Raw genomic sequence first — 16161 nt, forward strand, 5'->3', positions numbered from 1 at the left:
AGCTTATTAACTCATCAAACCTACTTTTTCAAAATCTGCACATATAAGTTTTAAAGTTGTATATTTTTGAAAAGGAAATTTTATGCTCTCGAAAAATATATAGGGCGTTCCGTTCCATTTAAAAAAATCATTTTTATCTCAACAACTTCTAAATTTTTGCTTTGAGGGAAAGCTAACTTATTCCATCGAATTCTACATAAAAAGTTGCTTTGGAAATGTTTTCACAGAAAGGAAGATTTTTCAATAAGAAAGAAGTTATGATGTTTTTCGAAAATGCCCTTTTTTGAAAATCGCTGCAACCGTAAGAGATCTCGATATGCGGTTTTCGTCATTAAGTTTCTTATAAAAATCGAGCCTCAGGCAGTGATATCATTAACTCTTATAGAAAGAGGAATTTCCCTTTAAATGTGTCCAATTTGGCCCATCCTGTACAGCCTTCCTTTACAGCCTCTTACAGCTGCTCTACTCCCTGCTAGTATTCGTGCCTTAATTTCACTATTAATGTTGTTACTTTGATTTATGATGGAGCCTAGATATTCAAACTCATTCGCTATTCCAAGGTCGTTACCTCCAATCTGGATATTTACAACTCGTTGTTGAGGTAATCTACGTCATGTTGCCATATATTTGCTTTTTCCTTCACTTATTTGTAGACTCAGGTGTTTTCCCACCATCGGGCTTCCTCTAACGCTACCGTTCTTCATTCAACCAGTGCAGTTAATAGTATACTTTCGCTAATAAAATGTGAAATTTATATACTTATACAATTTTGTGATCTTTGTGATAATAAGAACGAATATCACTTTGTCACGTTGTCGTTTTGCATCCAACCGGTTTCTGATTGCTGTTTTGAGAGAGTTTGCTGTTAAGCTCATTGTTGCAGATTTCCAAATACTAAATGTACTTTTCTAGTACATGATGTTTAATAAAGATTTCTGCATCCTCTCAGAGATACAGGTTGGCTTCAACAAGGTCCTAATTTATTTGTTGTAACACGAATATTTGAGAAGCTAAAAATTCTGAAAACCATATAAACAATAAAAATCGAATAATTTCAAACAATTTATTAAATAATTATACTCTACAAAATATTTTTGTGTTTTAATTTATATTAAACATAGGATATCTCCCAAAAGCTTTTCTCATAGTTTCCATTCCTCTTTGTAACCCAAGCCTTCCAGCGTTTAATCCATTTGCTATAGCTTGTTGTGCACGTGCCATAGAGCTTTGCACGGTTCTTTCCACTTTAGCCATCGTTTCCCTCATTTTAGTGTTAACAACAATGGTTGTTGCGCAATATTTCTTTCTTGAACCTGTTTGTGCTAAAATTGCGATACAAGGAAGAACGATTTTTTCTTCTTTTTTATTTTTGTTGGGTATGGTGGTTGTTAGGCAAGGTTTATTTCCGTTTTTAAATTCCGGTGAACATCCGGCAGTTTTTCGAATTGGCGTTACGCAGTAAGTTATTGTGCCTATGCATAATGGGCGCGTTTCTTTTAAACAATATTCAATTAATGGGCAGGTGTGTAAATCTTCGGGACGAAAATTTATTACATCTGAGGATATAAGCTTTCCAGAATAATAATGAACGAATATATATTCAAGTACGTTTGTTGTATCGGTCGTTCCAATAAAACCTGTGTTATAACGCACCGAAATTGGCGTTATAAAGTTGTTCATTAATTGTGCGTAGTGGGAAATTATTGAGATTTGACTGTCGTTATCGTAGTAATAATCATCGGCTAGCATGTTATTGTTATTAAAAGAATTAGTAGATAAATCCAGTACTAGATTATTACCGTTTGTTTTAATGATTTTAACGTTTCCTGAATTATATCCCATATCAGAACCGGTGTTGGACCCCATATAATTTATTGATGAAGATTGTACATTTCCGTTTGCATCCACTGATTGAAAAGTATGGGCACCTCTAGTATTTTTAAGAATATCGACAACACCACCATTATCAACACTTTGATAAGAATATACTTCTCCGGATCTTTTCCTTTTCTTCGCTTCCCCCAGTTGAGAAGCCAATAACAAAACAACCAACACTATCAATCGTGGCATTGTATGTTCAGTATTGCCATGAAATCATGGACTAAACGACGAATGCTAAAAAGCAGTTAATGCGCAGTTACGGACTATAAATTTTAAACAATAAAAAATAATTAAAATTTTAATCGAGGATAAATCACGAGTGAGTTGGCAAGTTATAAACAACGCACTCAAAAATATATTATTCCACAAAGTTGATGTAATTGGATTTTCCGAATTATTGACTTAATCTTAACTGGTATGACCTCGGTTAAATAAAAAAATCAGTATGTTAATAACAGTCAACAAAGATAACAAACGTTTTATCATTAAACATATGCGGTAATTAAAATATCCGATGAAGTTTCATAAAGCAATTTAATTAGAACCCCCAAAATAATAAAATCATGGATAGGAAATTAAATTTGCAATTTTAAGGAGGTCACAAATCAATATCAAAATGAAATTTGCATACTAACACAATCCAATCGCAAGTCCCTCTATTCTTCATGCCACAAACTAGGATACAATCGATAAATCGTCCCAACTGGCGGGCTTTAAATGTTTAATATGGCAATAAACGAACCAGCAATCATCTGTGGGATACCTCACGACAGTGTGGTGTATTGTGGTGGGAAGGCATTTCACCTCTAACAAAGTAGAACCGGTTGTCCCAGCCAGTTCATCGTTACAACTCAACGCAGGTGTTTCCTTTCTATGTGTGACATAAAAGTTTCGAGAAGTGAAAAGAACTCGTGATCGTGACGTTTCAGTTCGAAGAAGTCGATTTATGTAATTGCCGAAATGAAGTTATACGCAATTTTAATCGTCTTATTAGGACTATCTTTAGTGGATTGCGCGAAGAGTAGGGGATCTAGATCATCCGCGAGAAAAATAACAACCAGAAGACCAAGTCCATCGAGAAACGTCAACACCACACCTTATCATAGAACGAATAACGTTGCTACTCAAGGTTATAATCATGGAAATGCTGCAAATAAAGCTACGACACCTAGATATAACATTCAAACTCACGCTACTGTAAGAAATTACCCTCAACAAACTTATAATCAACCAACTCAAGGTTATAATCGACCACAACAAGGTTATAATCAACCTGGATATAAACCGGGATATAATCAACCAAATTATCATCCCCCAAGTTATGGCCAACCAGGTTATCACCCTCAAGGTTATAATCAACCAGGATTTCCCGGTTATGGGGGATTTCCCGGTGGAGGTCATCAACCTTGGTATTATTCCAAAAAAGATCACTCCACAAGAAATTCAGTTTTAGCCGGATTAGGTGGTTCAGCTTTAGGATTATACCTAGGATATAAACTAGGAAGTATTGGAAATAATATAAACAGCCCTTTCCATAGTAATTATCCAGGTTATCCAAGTTACTCCGTTGTTCATCATTACCATCACGGCGATAAACCAATTCCAAAAGAATCTAACCTCGAATCTAAAGTGGTTTCGAAATGTGAAAACATCGGCGATTTTTGCACGAATAACACAACACCTTTGTGCCTAACGAACGGAACGATCTATTGTATGGCTCCTTTGGATACCACGATAACTTGTAAAATGAACGAAACCGAATATAAATGTATAAACTCGTCAATTTTAGTACCTTGCAACGATCAGCCTCAAAATACTTCTTGTACAAACACAACCTCGATTTCAATTCCGTGCATAACGACTATAAATATCTTTGGTGATTTCGCCACAAACACTTTAAAAATTCATAAACTTTCGAAACGTTCCGAAAGCGAAACGATGACGACAACAGAAGCTAATAATGTTACAACCGGTGTAGATGCAAACGTCACAAGTGAATCATCGAATATTACCACAACAACCAGTGCTCCTATTATGGTAGGTGACTCACCGGAACCTTCATCCAGTTTAACTCATCAAGGAATCAGCAATAAATTTTGCGTAACAATCATAGCTGATCCAGTAAAACCACCGGAAATTACCAATAACATTGAATACCTTGAATACTTACAAGCAAACCCAGCAGAAAAAAAACAAGTTGATGAGAAAGTTGAAGATTTTTTTTCTAGAATTGTTAATTACATTTTCTATTAATATTAATCTCATTTGAAAAAAGGCGAATTTAATGAAATTGTGATATTTAGTATTCTCATTTTAATTATGATGTTTTTATTTATAATCTCGACCTTGATTTTTTAATGAGCACTGTTAAAAATATTTGAAGCGTAAAGCAAATTCCTGTTGTTAACTACTACTATTATTATTATTTAGCAATTTTAAATTAAAATCTGTATTAGTTATCAATAAATACTTAAGTATAAGTATAAATTATTTAAAAACAACTCACCTATATCATCAATACCTCTATCATGATCGGTCCATTCGGAAAACTGTAACAAACAATCCAATTAGAACTGGGACAAATACAAATCGCTTGCCAACATAAACATTTCATTTCAATTGATTGAGCGATACACGACGTGCAGACAATCTGTCCATCGGTTTCTCACTCTCCAAAATACATCTTCGTACATCGTCCATTGATCAATGACGAACAATGCTGTTTTAAACGAAGAAGAATTTTCAATTTTGTCTTTATAGTAAGGTAGAAAGTCCGGGAATTTTCCCGAACGAAAAGCGAGACTTAATTGAAATACTATAAAAACTTTTCTGTTGTCATAAAATAAAAAGATTTAATCAAATTTTTATTTTAAATTCGTCATAACATTCAATTTAAACTTCCTGAATTAAACGTAATCACCAATTTATAACGCATTAGCAACTACACCATCAAGGTTTTTACATACATAAATAGCTTTTTGTTTTAAAACCTATACATCAAAGTTGATCGACACGAATATACATAACTATTTGATCAAAAAAATAAATGGAAATGCATTAAATCATATCGCATTTAGAAATTATTTCATAATATCTCCCCTTCGTATTTAATATTACCGGAGGCTAAATTCCCACCTGCCAATGCCAGAATTGATGGTCGACCCATCCCGTTAGTTGATTTATGCACAGATGAGGGTAAACGCTGACCACAACGAACAACAATCGAATTGCCACCTCCAATTATCGACACATTACGTGAGTGACCCTCCTCTATCGGACAATAGCTTTAAAGGGGGCAGTTGGTAACAATGGATCGAAGCTAACGGGGCACATCCTGAAGGAAATAACCATTCTCCACAGCAGGTGTGACAACCAATACCCACGTTTCCGATTGATGGTAAGTATGAAGGGAGAAAGTAGAGGGTCTCGGTTTTATGATACCCTTCGTAACGTTATCCTGTTACGGAGATTACGTGAAGATTTTTGGTGTTGTCGTTAAATAAAAAGATTTCGTGTAAAGATTTAAATTTAACGGTGTTAAGTTAACAAGGATATTCATTTCAATTTAAAATTAAAAATTGCTGACACTATGGAGCAAAGATAACGTTATGATGACTATTTACCTAATAAGTTGCTTGATAAGCTAAAATAAAGGCAAAAACTGTTTTCAATAATTAACTATCGATTAACATTTAATGGAATGTGAATTACAGCTGATTGGGCATTTTTGAAGTGGGTTGGTCTTTCAAAAAAGTTTTGCACTTGCATTTTTGTATGTACCTCAGCATATTTTCAACTAACATTATTAAGAAATGCCAATTTCCAAACACTTTTACTCTTCTTCTTTCTCTTCCCCAACGTGCTCCTATCGTGGGGTTAGGCTTCGGTTAGGGGATTGATAGCTACTGACCTGGGTGAGAAGTTAAGCATCACATTCGGTATGGATGTTATCCACCTGTTAATTTGTCGTCATCACCACCATAACATGACTCTTCACCTTGTTCAACTCTCCTTTAAAGTTTCTGACCACTTGAGTACAGACTGTTACAATTTAATTTCCGAGTTTGCATTGAGCACTACATCACAATGAGCATACATGACAATGAGCAGAATTTTCCCAGATTTTGATAATCGATGTCAAAACTTATTAGACATTATGCGAATAGCTGTTGGAAATCTTCAAAAAAAGTTACGACGAATTGGGATCTTTCAATAGAAGCCAAAGAATTATGTCATAATATAATCTTATTCAGACATCGTCACGTCCTGTGCCTTATTCAGGCACTCTGTCTAGTAGTGAAAACCGTTGCATAACGCTTAAGATCGCAAAGTCATTCTCAGGTTTGTTCTGACTCTATGAGGTCAGGATTAGGTGAATTCTCTTTGAAAGAAGACCAAAAATCAACTGATTTCGTACTGCTTTTTCCAAGTAGTCACCGAACATGTAATTTATACTCCGCTTTTGTAGAGCGTGGCAAAATTTTTGAATCGTTTTTCCCTCTTTTTGTTTCCGGGATTGAAATCGACTTTCACACAACTTTCAATGAGGCCGTATTTCTTTATGTCAGGGTTTTGTGGAGCCATTTTGTCACACAAAATGTCATATGCTTCCGCCCTCATGTAATGTATCAAATAAAATACCTTCACATCTGCAGGTGTCTTGAAAACCTTGAACGCTCCTTCTAACTTCCGGACCCATCTCACCCAGGTCGTTGTAGTTTGATTGAATGTAATATCATCTCATTCAGACGAAGATACATCCTGTGCCTTATTCAGGCGTTCTGTCATGTAGCGATAACCCATCCGCATCTTTCAATGTGGTTTTAGACTAAAATTGTGGTAGATCTCGATGATATTTCTGAATTCATACTCAAAAGTTAAGGATTTGCATTTCTGCATCCACCACAGCATATCATCAATTGAAATTATGAAGAACTCCCAATTTTCAAAGACTTGGAATATGAGCAAAACTTACCAGATAACTAATTTGGAAAAACCTGTTATGAATAGCGTATAGTTGGGCATCTTCCAGTTGAGTTAGTTCACAGGTTATGACCTGCATTTTTGCATTTATCGCATTAGTTAAACCACAAACTATATTTACCATAAAACTAGAACATTTTGATAACCAGTTTGGATATTCCTTAGGCATCTTCACTGCAAGTGTACGAATATGTGGTGATTATAAAGTACTTTTTTCTGACATGGTTTTATTGGTCCAATTGTTTGGAGTTGTAAACTGACGCACCAAAAGCTTCGATTAGTGTCGTACTGTAATGCCAATCTATTCTAAGAAGTGGATTCTTCGGCAACCAGAATTGCTAGAAAATATGCAATTTTCGCCGATTAAGTTTTAATAATTCGTATAAAATCGATTTCTTGGAATATAAGTATGAAAATTTCCCAAAGTGTTAATAAAAGTGTCCTCTTTCCAATGAACCAATCCATTTTGAAAAATAACTTTTAGTTTTAGAGAAATAAATTTTTGAAATGATCTACAATTTTTTCGAATTTTGCAATTTTCGCCGATTAAATTTTAAAAATTCGTATAAAATTAATTTCTTGGAATATGAGTATGAAAATTTCCCAAAATGTTAATAAAAGTGTCCTCTTTCCAATGAACTAACCCGTTTTGAAAAATAACTTTTAGTTTTTGAGAAAACAATATTTGAAGTTTTGATAAAATTTTCGATGTTGAAATTTTTATCGATAACTTTCAAAATTCGCTATAAAATTCATTTCTTGAAGAATCCTTGTGGAAATATCACCAGTTAATAATTAAAGTATCCTCTTTTTAATGCAACAAGCCGTTTTGAAAAATCACTTTTAGATTTTGAGAAATAAAGTTTTAAAATGATCGACAATTTTTTAGAATTTTGCAATTTTCGCCGATTAAGTTTTAAAAATTCTTATAAAATCCATTTCTTGGAATATGAGTATGAAAATTTCCCAAAGTGTTAATAGAAGTGTCTTCTTTCCAATGAACCAACCCGTTTTGAAAAATAACTTTTAGTTTTTGAGAAAACAATATTTGAAGTTTTGATAAAATTTTCGATGTTGAAATTTTTATCGATAACTTTCAAAATTCGCTATAAAATTCATTTCTTGAAGAATCCTTGTGGAAATATCACCAGTTAATAATTAAAGTATCCTCTTTTTAATGCAACAAGCCGTTTTGAAAAATCACTTTTAGATTTTGAGAAATAAAGTTTTAAAATGATCGACAATTTTTTAGAATTTTGCAATTTTCGCCGATTAAGTTTTAAAAATTCTTATAAAATCCATTTCTTGGAATATGAGTATGAAAATTTCCCAAAGTGTTAATAGAAGTGTCTTCTTTCCAATGAACCAACCCGTTTTGAAAAATAACTTTTAGTTTTTGAGAAAACAATATTTGAAGTTTTGATAAAATTTTCGATGTTGAAATTTTTATCGATAACTTTCAAAATTCGCTATAAAATTCATTTCTTGAAGAATCCTTGTGGAAATATCACCAGTTAATAATTAAAGTATCCTCTTTTTAATGCAACAAGCCGTTTTGAAAAATCACTTTTAGATTTTGAGAAATAAAGTTTTGAAATGATCGACAATTTTTTGGAATTTTGCAATTTTCGCCGATTAAGTTTTAAAAATTCTTATAAAATCCATTTCTTGGAATATGAGTATGAAAATTTCCCAAAGTGTTAATAGAAGTGTCTTCTTTCCAATGAACCAACCCGTTTTGAAAAATAACTTTTAGTTTTTGAGAAAACAATATTTGAAGTTTTGATAAAATTTTCGATGTTGAAATTTTTATCGATAACTTTCAAAATTCGCTATAAAATTCATTTCTTGAAGAATCCTTGTGGAAATATCACCAGTTAATAATTAAAGTATCCTCTTTTTAATGCAACAAGCCGTTTTGAAAAATCACTTTTAGATTTTGAGAAATAAAGTTTTGAAATGATCGACAATTTTTTGGAATTTTGCAATTTTCGCCGATTAAGTTTTAAAAATTCTTATAAAATCCATTTCTTGGAATATGAGTATGAAAATTTCCCAAAGTGTTAATAGAAGTGTTTTCTTTCCAATGAACCAACCCGTTTTGAAAAATAATTTTTAGTTTTTGAGAAAACAATATTTGAAGTTTTGATAAAATTTTCGATGTTGCAATTTTCATCGATAACTTGCAAAATTCGCTATAAAATTAATTTCTTGAAGGATCCTTGTGGAAATATCACCAATTATTAATTAAAGTATCTTCTTTATAATGCAAAAAGCCGTTTTGAAAAATCACTTTTAGTTTTGGAGAAATAAATTTTTGAAATGATGGACATTTTTTCGAATTTTGTAATTTTCGAAGATTAAGTTTTAAAAATTCGTAAAAAATCCAGTTCTTGGAATATGAGTATGAAAATTTCTCAAAGTGTTAATAAGAGTGTCCTCCTTTCAATGAACCAACACGTTTTGAAAAATAACTTTTAGCTTTTGAGAAAACAATATTTGAAGTTTTGATAAAATTTTCGATGTTGCAATTTTCATCGATAACTTTCAAAATTCGTTATAAAATTCATTTCTTGAAGGATCTTTGTGGAAATATCATCAATTATTAATTAAAGTATCCTCATTTTAGAGTTGCTTCCTTAGTTAAATCAGCATCAAGAAAGTTCATTGTGTATCTTGGATCTAAATAAGTCCGGCCGAAGGGGATACCAAATATCCGGCTTTTCGCAAAATCACTATCCATTCCATCATTAGTTATAAGGAATTGCTGACTATATATCAAATCATGCAATATTTTCGTATTCATTAGAGAAAAAGGTGTAAAAAAAATAACCTTTATGCATATTTTAAAAATAATTGTGTAGTCTCAGGTGCAGAATAAAAAAACACTTTCAAACGTAATAAATTTTTCGGAGGGGAAACAAAAAAATTAATCTCTGGCAATTGCTGTGTAAATAAAGCCCCGTGGCGAATAAGCCCTGCGGTGTATCACATTGTTTACTAAACGCACGGTGGTCACAGGAAAAGCCACAGGACCTGTGACGTGACAATAAAGAAAATTATGTGTAACCCAATAGGGGCGAGCAGCAATTACGTATAATTGGATCGTCTCCAACGTTTGCCACTCGTTAATCTATCGATTCGGGAACGTCCCGAATCAATTACGGACCAATTAATTTAAAACCCATATTCGATCAGGTCGGTGATTGGCTTCGTACGTCTCTGGATGTCATCACTTGATGACCTAAATTGGAAAACTTTCCCTACAAATTAGTTCCGAAGGAGTCAATAGCCCAATTTCAATCTCAAAGAGGAAATAGCTAAAAAATATTATTGACTTGAAGGTTAATCTTCTTTTTTTTTTTTTTGATAATATTTTTAAAGTTTTTACCAGATGCAAGAAACTTCACGAAAGATAAAACCCAGACGACCGAGAAAATTTTGCTCTACCGAATTCCTTGTTTACGTTAGAGGAGGATGTTTGTGGAACGTGTTTACGACTTGCGGAGGTGTTTGTGAGTTAAAAGTGCAACTTACCTCGACAATAGGTAGAAAAATGCACGTAAATTCCTAAAGGTATACTTAAAAACATATAAACTCTCTTAGTGCAAGTTTCAATTAATCAAATTTAACCAAGTATGGCTTTATCCTCATTAACTAACGTACCAACTTGAGATTGACAGTTAATTAATTATTCTATTATGTCTAAGCATATATTGTATTAGTTATACAAGCAATTTTTGGACTTAAAAAATTAATTCAAATCCAATTTTCAATCGCGTCATCGAAACCCCATCATTTACGAAAACGAGTTTGAACCGTTTTTGACGGATTGGAGTGTTCATTGAACCGGTTGGTGCATGCAAGGGAGATGAATTTAACAAACCGACCCCGACGTTATCCCGAATTAACCCCGTGGGAGTTATTTCTCGTCGTTGTACTTAGCGTTGTATCCGGAGGCACATTTTACTATCCACTTAATGGATCCGTAGATGGTGGGATGACTTTTTCGTCTTTCTAGGCTCTTAGGCTTCGTGGAAAATTGATATGCTTTTCTGAAATATTTCTGATGTCTCTCTTGAGAATAAATATGAAGAAGTAAAAATGAAGTATTATATTTCAGCAAATTTTAGCTAAATGTAACAATTTTATTATAAAATAGATTTTAAACTTAACTTCCGGTTTTATTGCAAACATTCGGTTGGAAACGCGTATTTATGTTTTTCTTTCTCTATTCCACTTAAGGACGCAAATAGTTTTCAAGAAATAGCTCACGACGTAAAAGTTTATGCAGTCTGTAAAATATCGTCCACATTTCCAAGTTCGAAGTGGTGGCAAGTCAGCGAAAATAGAGAATTTAGAAAACTCGTATAAAAGATTGATGTTAAAAGGTTCAAAAAACGAAAAAAATTTAAACGTAAAAAAACTTTTAAATATAATTTACATCCCGCTGATTCATTAATAAGTTGGTTTAAGCAACATATCAAAAGACTTTAATTATTATTAATTACAAACATAAAATAACCCTTCCACGTTTATTAATTTCAAGTATTATTTAATATTTACGGCCGCGCCGTTAATTTTCATTATTCATAGTCAGAATTAACGAAGTATACTTTATAATAACCACGAATTACCTGATGCATAATAGATTAAATACAGTTTGAAAATAGTTACCTAAAAATAGATCAAGTTTAATGCGATGTCAAAACAACAGTTTTGGATTAATCAGATCGCTAAAACATGTATTGTTTATAAGAATGAGTCAAAAAATTTATATCTAAAACGATTATTACCTATAGTTTTTTTAATGTGTATCTTTATACATTTAGATAGGAAATTTTATAACTTGCTAGATAAAGAAAGTAACCAATTAGGAAAAAATCAGATACAAAAGAATATATTTTTGTTGCTTCTGTTTAAATATTATTCCTAAAAATTCCTGGAAATCCGTAAAAATCCCTAATCATACTTATAAATCATTAGACATGCCCGGAGAAATTCTTTGTGTTGTGGGAAATTGTCGAAATCCCGAATAACTTTCGTGACTTCGTGACTTTAATAGTTCAAGGGAAATACATCAAGTACAAATTGGTTCATTAGGCACCCCTGGAGATCTCAAGCAATTTTTGACACATCCCTTGAATTCTCTTGAAATAAGTGTTAATTTACACATATCCTTGGGATTATTAGAAAACATGTCTGGAAGTCTGGATACGTTGAAGTTCATCTAGAATCCTCTAGTCTTTCGAAATATCTCTAAATCTTTATAGAAACCCTGAAAATTCTAAAAATATCTCTAAAAATCGTTAAAAATTTCTCTAAAATGCCTAGCAACTACAAAAATTGCTATATATTCTAGAAAATTTTTATAATTTCTCTATAAGTCTTTGAAAACTCTATCCATTAGAGTTATTTCACTAGAAATAACTGTAAGTCATTGAAACCCCCTTCGAAAGCTGGATGTTCATAGATACATTTCAAAATTGTCTAGAAATATCTAAAAATCGTTCAGAATTGGAACTGGTTTGGAAATTCTAAGATAAATTAGAAAAGTTCGGAAATGCCTAAATAGCAAAATCCTAAGAAACCAATCATTATAAATGCATAAGTATCCCAACATATTCTTTATAAGACTTTGGAAATTCTTGAAAACTTTTTGGGAATCCTTTGAATATATTTGAAGTTTTAAAAATCCGTATATATTTCTTCTAGAACTCCTTGGAATTAATTAAGAACGCCAAGATATCATTTACTTTCAGAAAATGTAAAAGATATCCTTTCTTAGAAAGAACACATGAACACATCCCTGATTTTATGACAAATCCTAAGAAACCAATCATCATAAATCCCTAAGTATCTCAACATATTTATAAGTCTCTGGAAATTCTTGAAAACTTCCTATGTAGGGAATCCTCTACATATATTTTGAGTTTTAAAAATCCTTAGATATTTCCTCTAGAACTCCATTTAAATCGTTAAGAACGTCAGGATATCTTTTGCTTTCAGAAAATGCCTGGATTTTATTACAAATGTTTTAAAATCCCAGGATATCCTAGATAATCATTAGAAAATTCCTCACAAATCCCTGGAAATCGTTAGACAGCCTGAGTATGTTGGATATCTTTAAAAATTTCTGCATATTCTTGATAATCTTTAGAAACCGCAGAATATCTTTGGGAATCTTTTAGAAATCCTGACAAATCGTGGAAATATATATAAGTACTCTGAGTATCTTCTAGAAATTTCTGAAAATCCAGGGAAACTCATTGGGTAGCATTGAAAAGCGTTGGATAACTGTAAAATCCTTTGGAAATTTAAAGAAAATCGCTTGAAATTCTTTAGAAATTCTCTGAAGAACTCCTTAACTGTCTAAAAATTCTTGAAAACCTTCTGTAAACCCTTTGAAATTTAAGAATACTCTTTGAAAATCCCAGATTCTTTTGAAAATGCTTACTACATTGATGACAATTGTTAAATAGAATTTCAAAAACATTTTAAGTACTTACGTATATACAAAATTTTAACGTAAAACATTACGGTTTATATAGATATTTAAAGGTGAAGTGTTGCTTATGATTCCACGAGCAACTTTACGAGATATGTTCCATCGAAGTTCTACATTTGCAGTGTTGCTGCTACACCATCTTGCGCACCGAACGAGATTACTACACTCTACAGTGTTTAACCATAACAAGGCCAAGTTGTCACTCCCTTGGTAGTCATTTTCGACGGAGTTAACATTGGATCTAAGAAGGAATTTCTGGCGATATCAGTTTAGGGATTCCCCATATCTTAAGTTTTCCCACCACCTTGATGTTTTCTCGCCGGACTACGATCATAAAAGTTGATTTAATATGTATGAACTCTAGAGTGGCGACAGAACTCTCGGTGCAACAACTTCCTAGCTAATACAAGCTGGAATAAAGAAAATGGTACCTCCAAAAAGATAGTAACATATTTTAATCATGTTAACCCACAATGGATTTTAACTATTAGAACATTTACTACAAAATTTCGATATTATTTATGTATTACATCAATATATTTAAATATAAATGTTAGCCCTCATAGATAAAATCCAACTCGGGTTATTCCCCAAGCTGCTCTATTCCATATTCATAGATAATCATATACATCAAGTACAAATTAAGTACTAAGTCTAAGTCTAGAGTTATTAGTTTTCGTGATCTCCGTGGTATTGACGTTCGTGCCTTTAATGAGGATCTCTAATTGATGAATTGGGAGGCTGTCCTTGATCTTAATACAATTGATGACAAACTGAATTGCTTTAATGGTACTATGTTATCCTTATTTGATTTTCATGCGCCTGTGATTACTAAGGTAATCAGAAAACGTGCTTTGCCATGGATCACTTGGAATGTCAGGCAAATGAATAAACTAAGGAATGAGGCATTTGCTAAGTATAAAAGGATTAGGAATCAGCAGAGTTTTCAATATTATAAGACTCTATGAAATTAAGTCATGGGCGCTATTCGTCGGAAAAAAGACATTTTTTGAAAAAAATTAATTGTTGGTGACTCTAAGTGTTTGTGGAAAAACCTGAGAAGGTTTAACGTGTTGAAATCTTCTGCTATTTCGTTGCCTTCTCATTTGTTAGATCTAATGTTATCAATAAATTTTTTAGTAATAATGTTAATGACTTTTTGATTGCTCCTGATATTGATCTTCTTGCTTTTTATAACAATAATAAGATACGTCCTGCTTCGTCCATGTTTGCATTTAGTGAGGTCTCTGTTGACAGTATCCAGCAGATTTTATTGAACCTAAGGTCTACAGGAGTTGGATCTGATGGAATCAGCCTAGATATGATTCGACTGTGTTGTCTCCGTATTCTTGACGTGCTTGTCCATCTTTTCAATTTTTGTTTGATTCATTCAGTGTTTGCGGATTGCTGGAAGTATGGTTTTGTTGTTCCCATTCCCGAAGTTGTTCCTATCACTACAATTCTGCCGATTCTTTCAAGATCTTAGAAAGACTTATGATAAAGCAGTTAAATATTTATCTGGAAACACATTGCATTTTGCCTCTTAAGCAGTCCGGGTTCAGGAGACAGTTCAGTTGTGCTACTACGCTCCTGGATTTGACTGATGATGTACTCAGGTCTTTGGACCGGGGTAAATCCACAATATTAACTTTACTTGATTTCACTAAGGCCTTGACATCCTTGATCATTGTCTCCTGTTGTGCATTTTCAAGTTTATTGGATTGGATGTTCATGCAGTTAAGCTATTTGATAGCTATCTATCAAATAGGGTTCAGTCGCTTAAGCTGAATTCTGTTTTATCAGATCCTGTGATCTGCTCTTCTGGTGTTTCTCAAGGGTCTGTTTTGAGCCCCGTCCTTTTCACATTTACACTTGCAATATATTTTCCAAACTTGAGTATTGTTCTTATCATCTGTATGCGAATGACACGCAATTGTATTACAATTGTATTTCTGTGCACAGAAATTAGTAATCTTGGCTTGAGGATAAATCCTGATAAGACTCATATCTCTAAGACTCATAAACATATTCTCTAAAAGAGGTGGTGGGTTTGTGGATGGGTCTCGAGTTCATATTAATATTTTGGATAAACCAATTCGTTTTTCGGATGAGGTTAAAAGTTTGGGAGTTATTATAGATAGTCAATTGAGTTTTGGTAAGCATATAGGGATTCTGCGTTCGCGTGCTTTTGGTGCCTTAAAGCGTTTGTATTCATGTCGTAAATTTTTGTCTGTTGAGCTTATTATGTGATAGCCTAGTTTTTTCCAACTTCAATTATTGTAGTGTTGTTTTTAGCTGTTGCTTGTCTTTTGAATCAATGCGCAAGGTACAAATTGTTCAAAACTGTTGCTTACGCTTTGTATATGGCGTTAAACGAGGAGATCATATTTTCCCCGTTCTAATGTCTATGGCAACATGGCATAATGGCAATATTTGTGTCTAATTTATAGGATTCTTCATACAGGGAAACCTCCATACCTTTTTCATAAAATAAGATTTAGAACAGACATTCATAACTTAAACTTGAGACATAGATATGCGATGACAATACTACATCACCGGTCTGCTAAGTTCTGTCGTTCCTTCTCTTACCGGATTTCGCAACTATGGAATTTCTTGTCTGTCGAGGTTAGATGTGTGCCGTACGTGTCTTATGACGGCTAAACCCGAATATTTTTAGTTCTAGGTCTAGTGTTAGTTCTAATGCTAGTGTTAGTTCTTGTTTTAGTTGTTATTTAGTGTTAGATGGCTATATATTTTTCATTGAATTAAAACAAGAACGCAACGGT

The 16161-nt window shown here is 32.9% G+C and overlaps 3 protein-coding genes across 4 annotated transcripts in view; 1 reads left to right on the forward strand and 2 right to left on the reverse strand.

Moving 5' to 3' along the window:
• Positions 1-16161, reverse strand: part of LOC111413293 (Transient receptor potential cation channel gamma) — a 116362-nt gene that overhangs the window by 85729 nt on the left and 14472 nt on the right. For both annotated transcript variants that reach the window (XM_071200616.1, XM_071200615.1), the window contains exon 6: positions 4388-4430. The gene's annotated coding sequence lies outside the window, so the exon portion shown is untranslated. The remainder of the gene's footprint in view (positions 1-4387; positions 4431-16161) is intronic.
• LOC111413302 (uncharacterized) lies at positions 1050-2729 on the reverse strand. Its single transcript, XM_023044220.2, has 2 exons — positions 2517-2729; positions 1050-2115 (listed from the first exon to the last, which is right to left on the reverse strand). Exon 2 carries the CDS (start codon positions 2068-2070, stop codon positions 1102-1104), a length of 969 nt encoding a protein of 322 aa, XP_022899988.2. The 5' UTR covers positions 2071-2115; positions 2517-2729; the 3' UTR covers positions 1050-1101.
• On the forward strand, positions 2699-4361 carry LOC111413301 (uncharacterized). The gene has a single exon (XM_023044219.2). The coding sequence runs from the start codon at positions 2842-2844 to the stop codon at positions 4132-4134; it is 1293 nt and encodes a 430-aa protein (XP_022899987.2). The 5' UTR covers positions 2699-2841; the 3' UTR covers positions 4135-4361.

This window comes from Onthophagus taurus, chromosome 11 (assembly GCF_036711975.1).
Source record: "Onthophagus taurus isolate NC chromosome 11, IU_Otau_3.0, whole genome shotgun sequence".
Lineage (NCBI taxonomy): Eukaryota > Metazoa > Arthropoda > Insecta > Coleoptera > Scarabaeidae > Onthophagus > Onthophagus taurus.

What these genes read in the sequence shown, in the direction of transcription:
- LOC111413302 (XM_023044220.2), bottom strand. Translation starts at nt 2,070, where the DNA reads ATGCCACGATTGATAGTGTTGGTTGTTTTGTTATTGGCTTCTCAACTG.
- LOC111413301 (XM_023044219.2), top strand. Translation starts at nt 2,842, where the DNA reads ATGAAGTTATACGCAATTTTAATCGTCTTATTAGGACTATCTTTAGTG.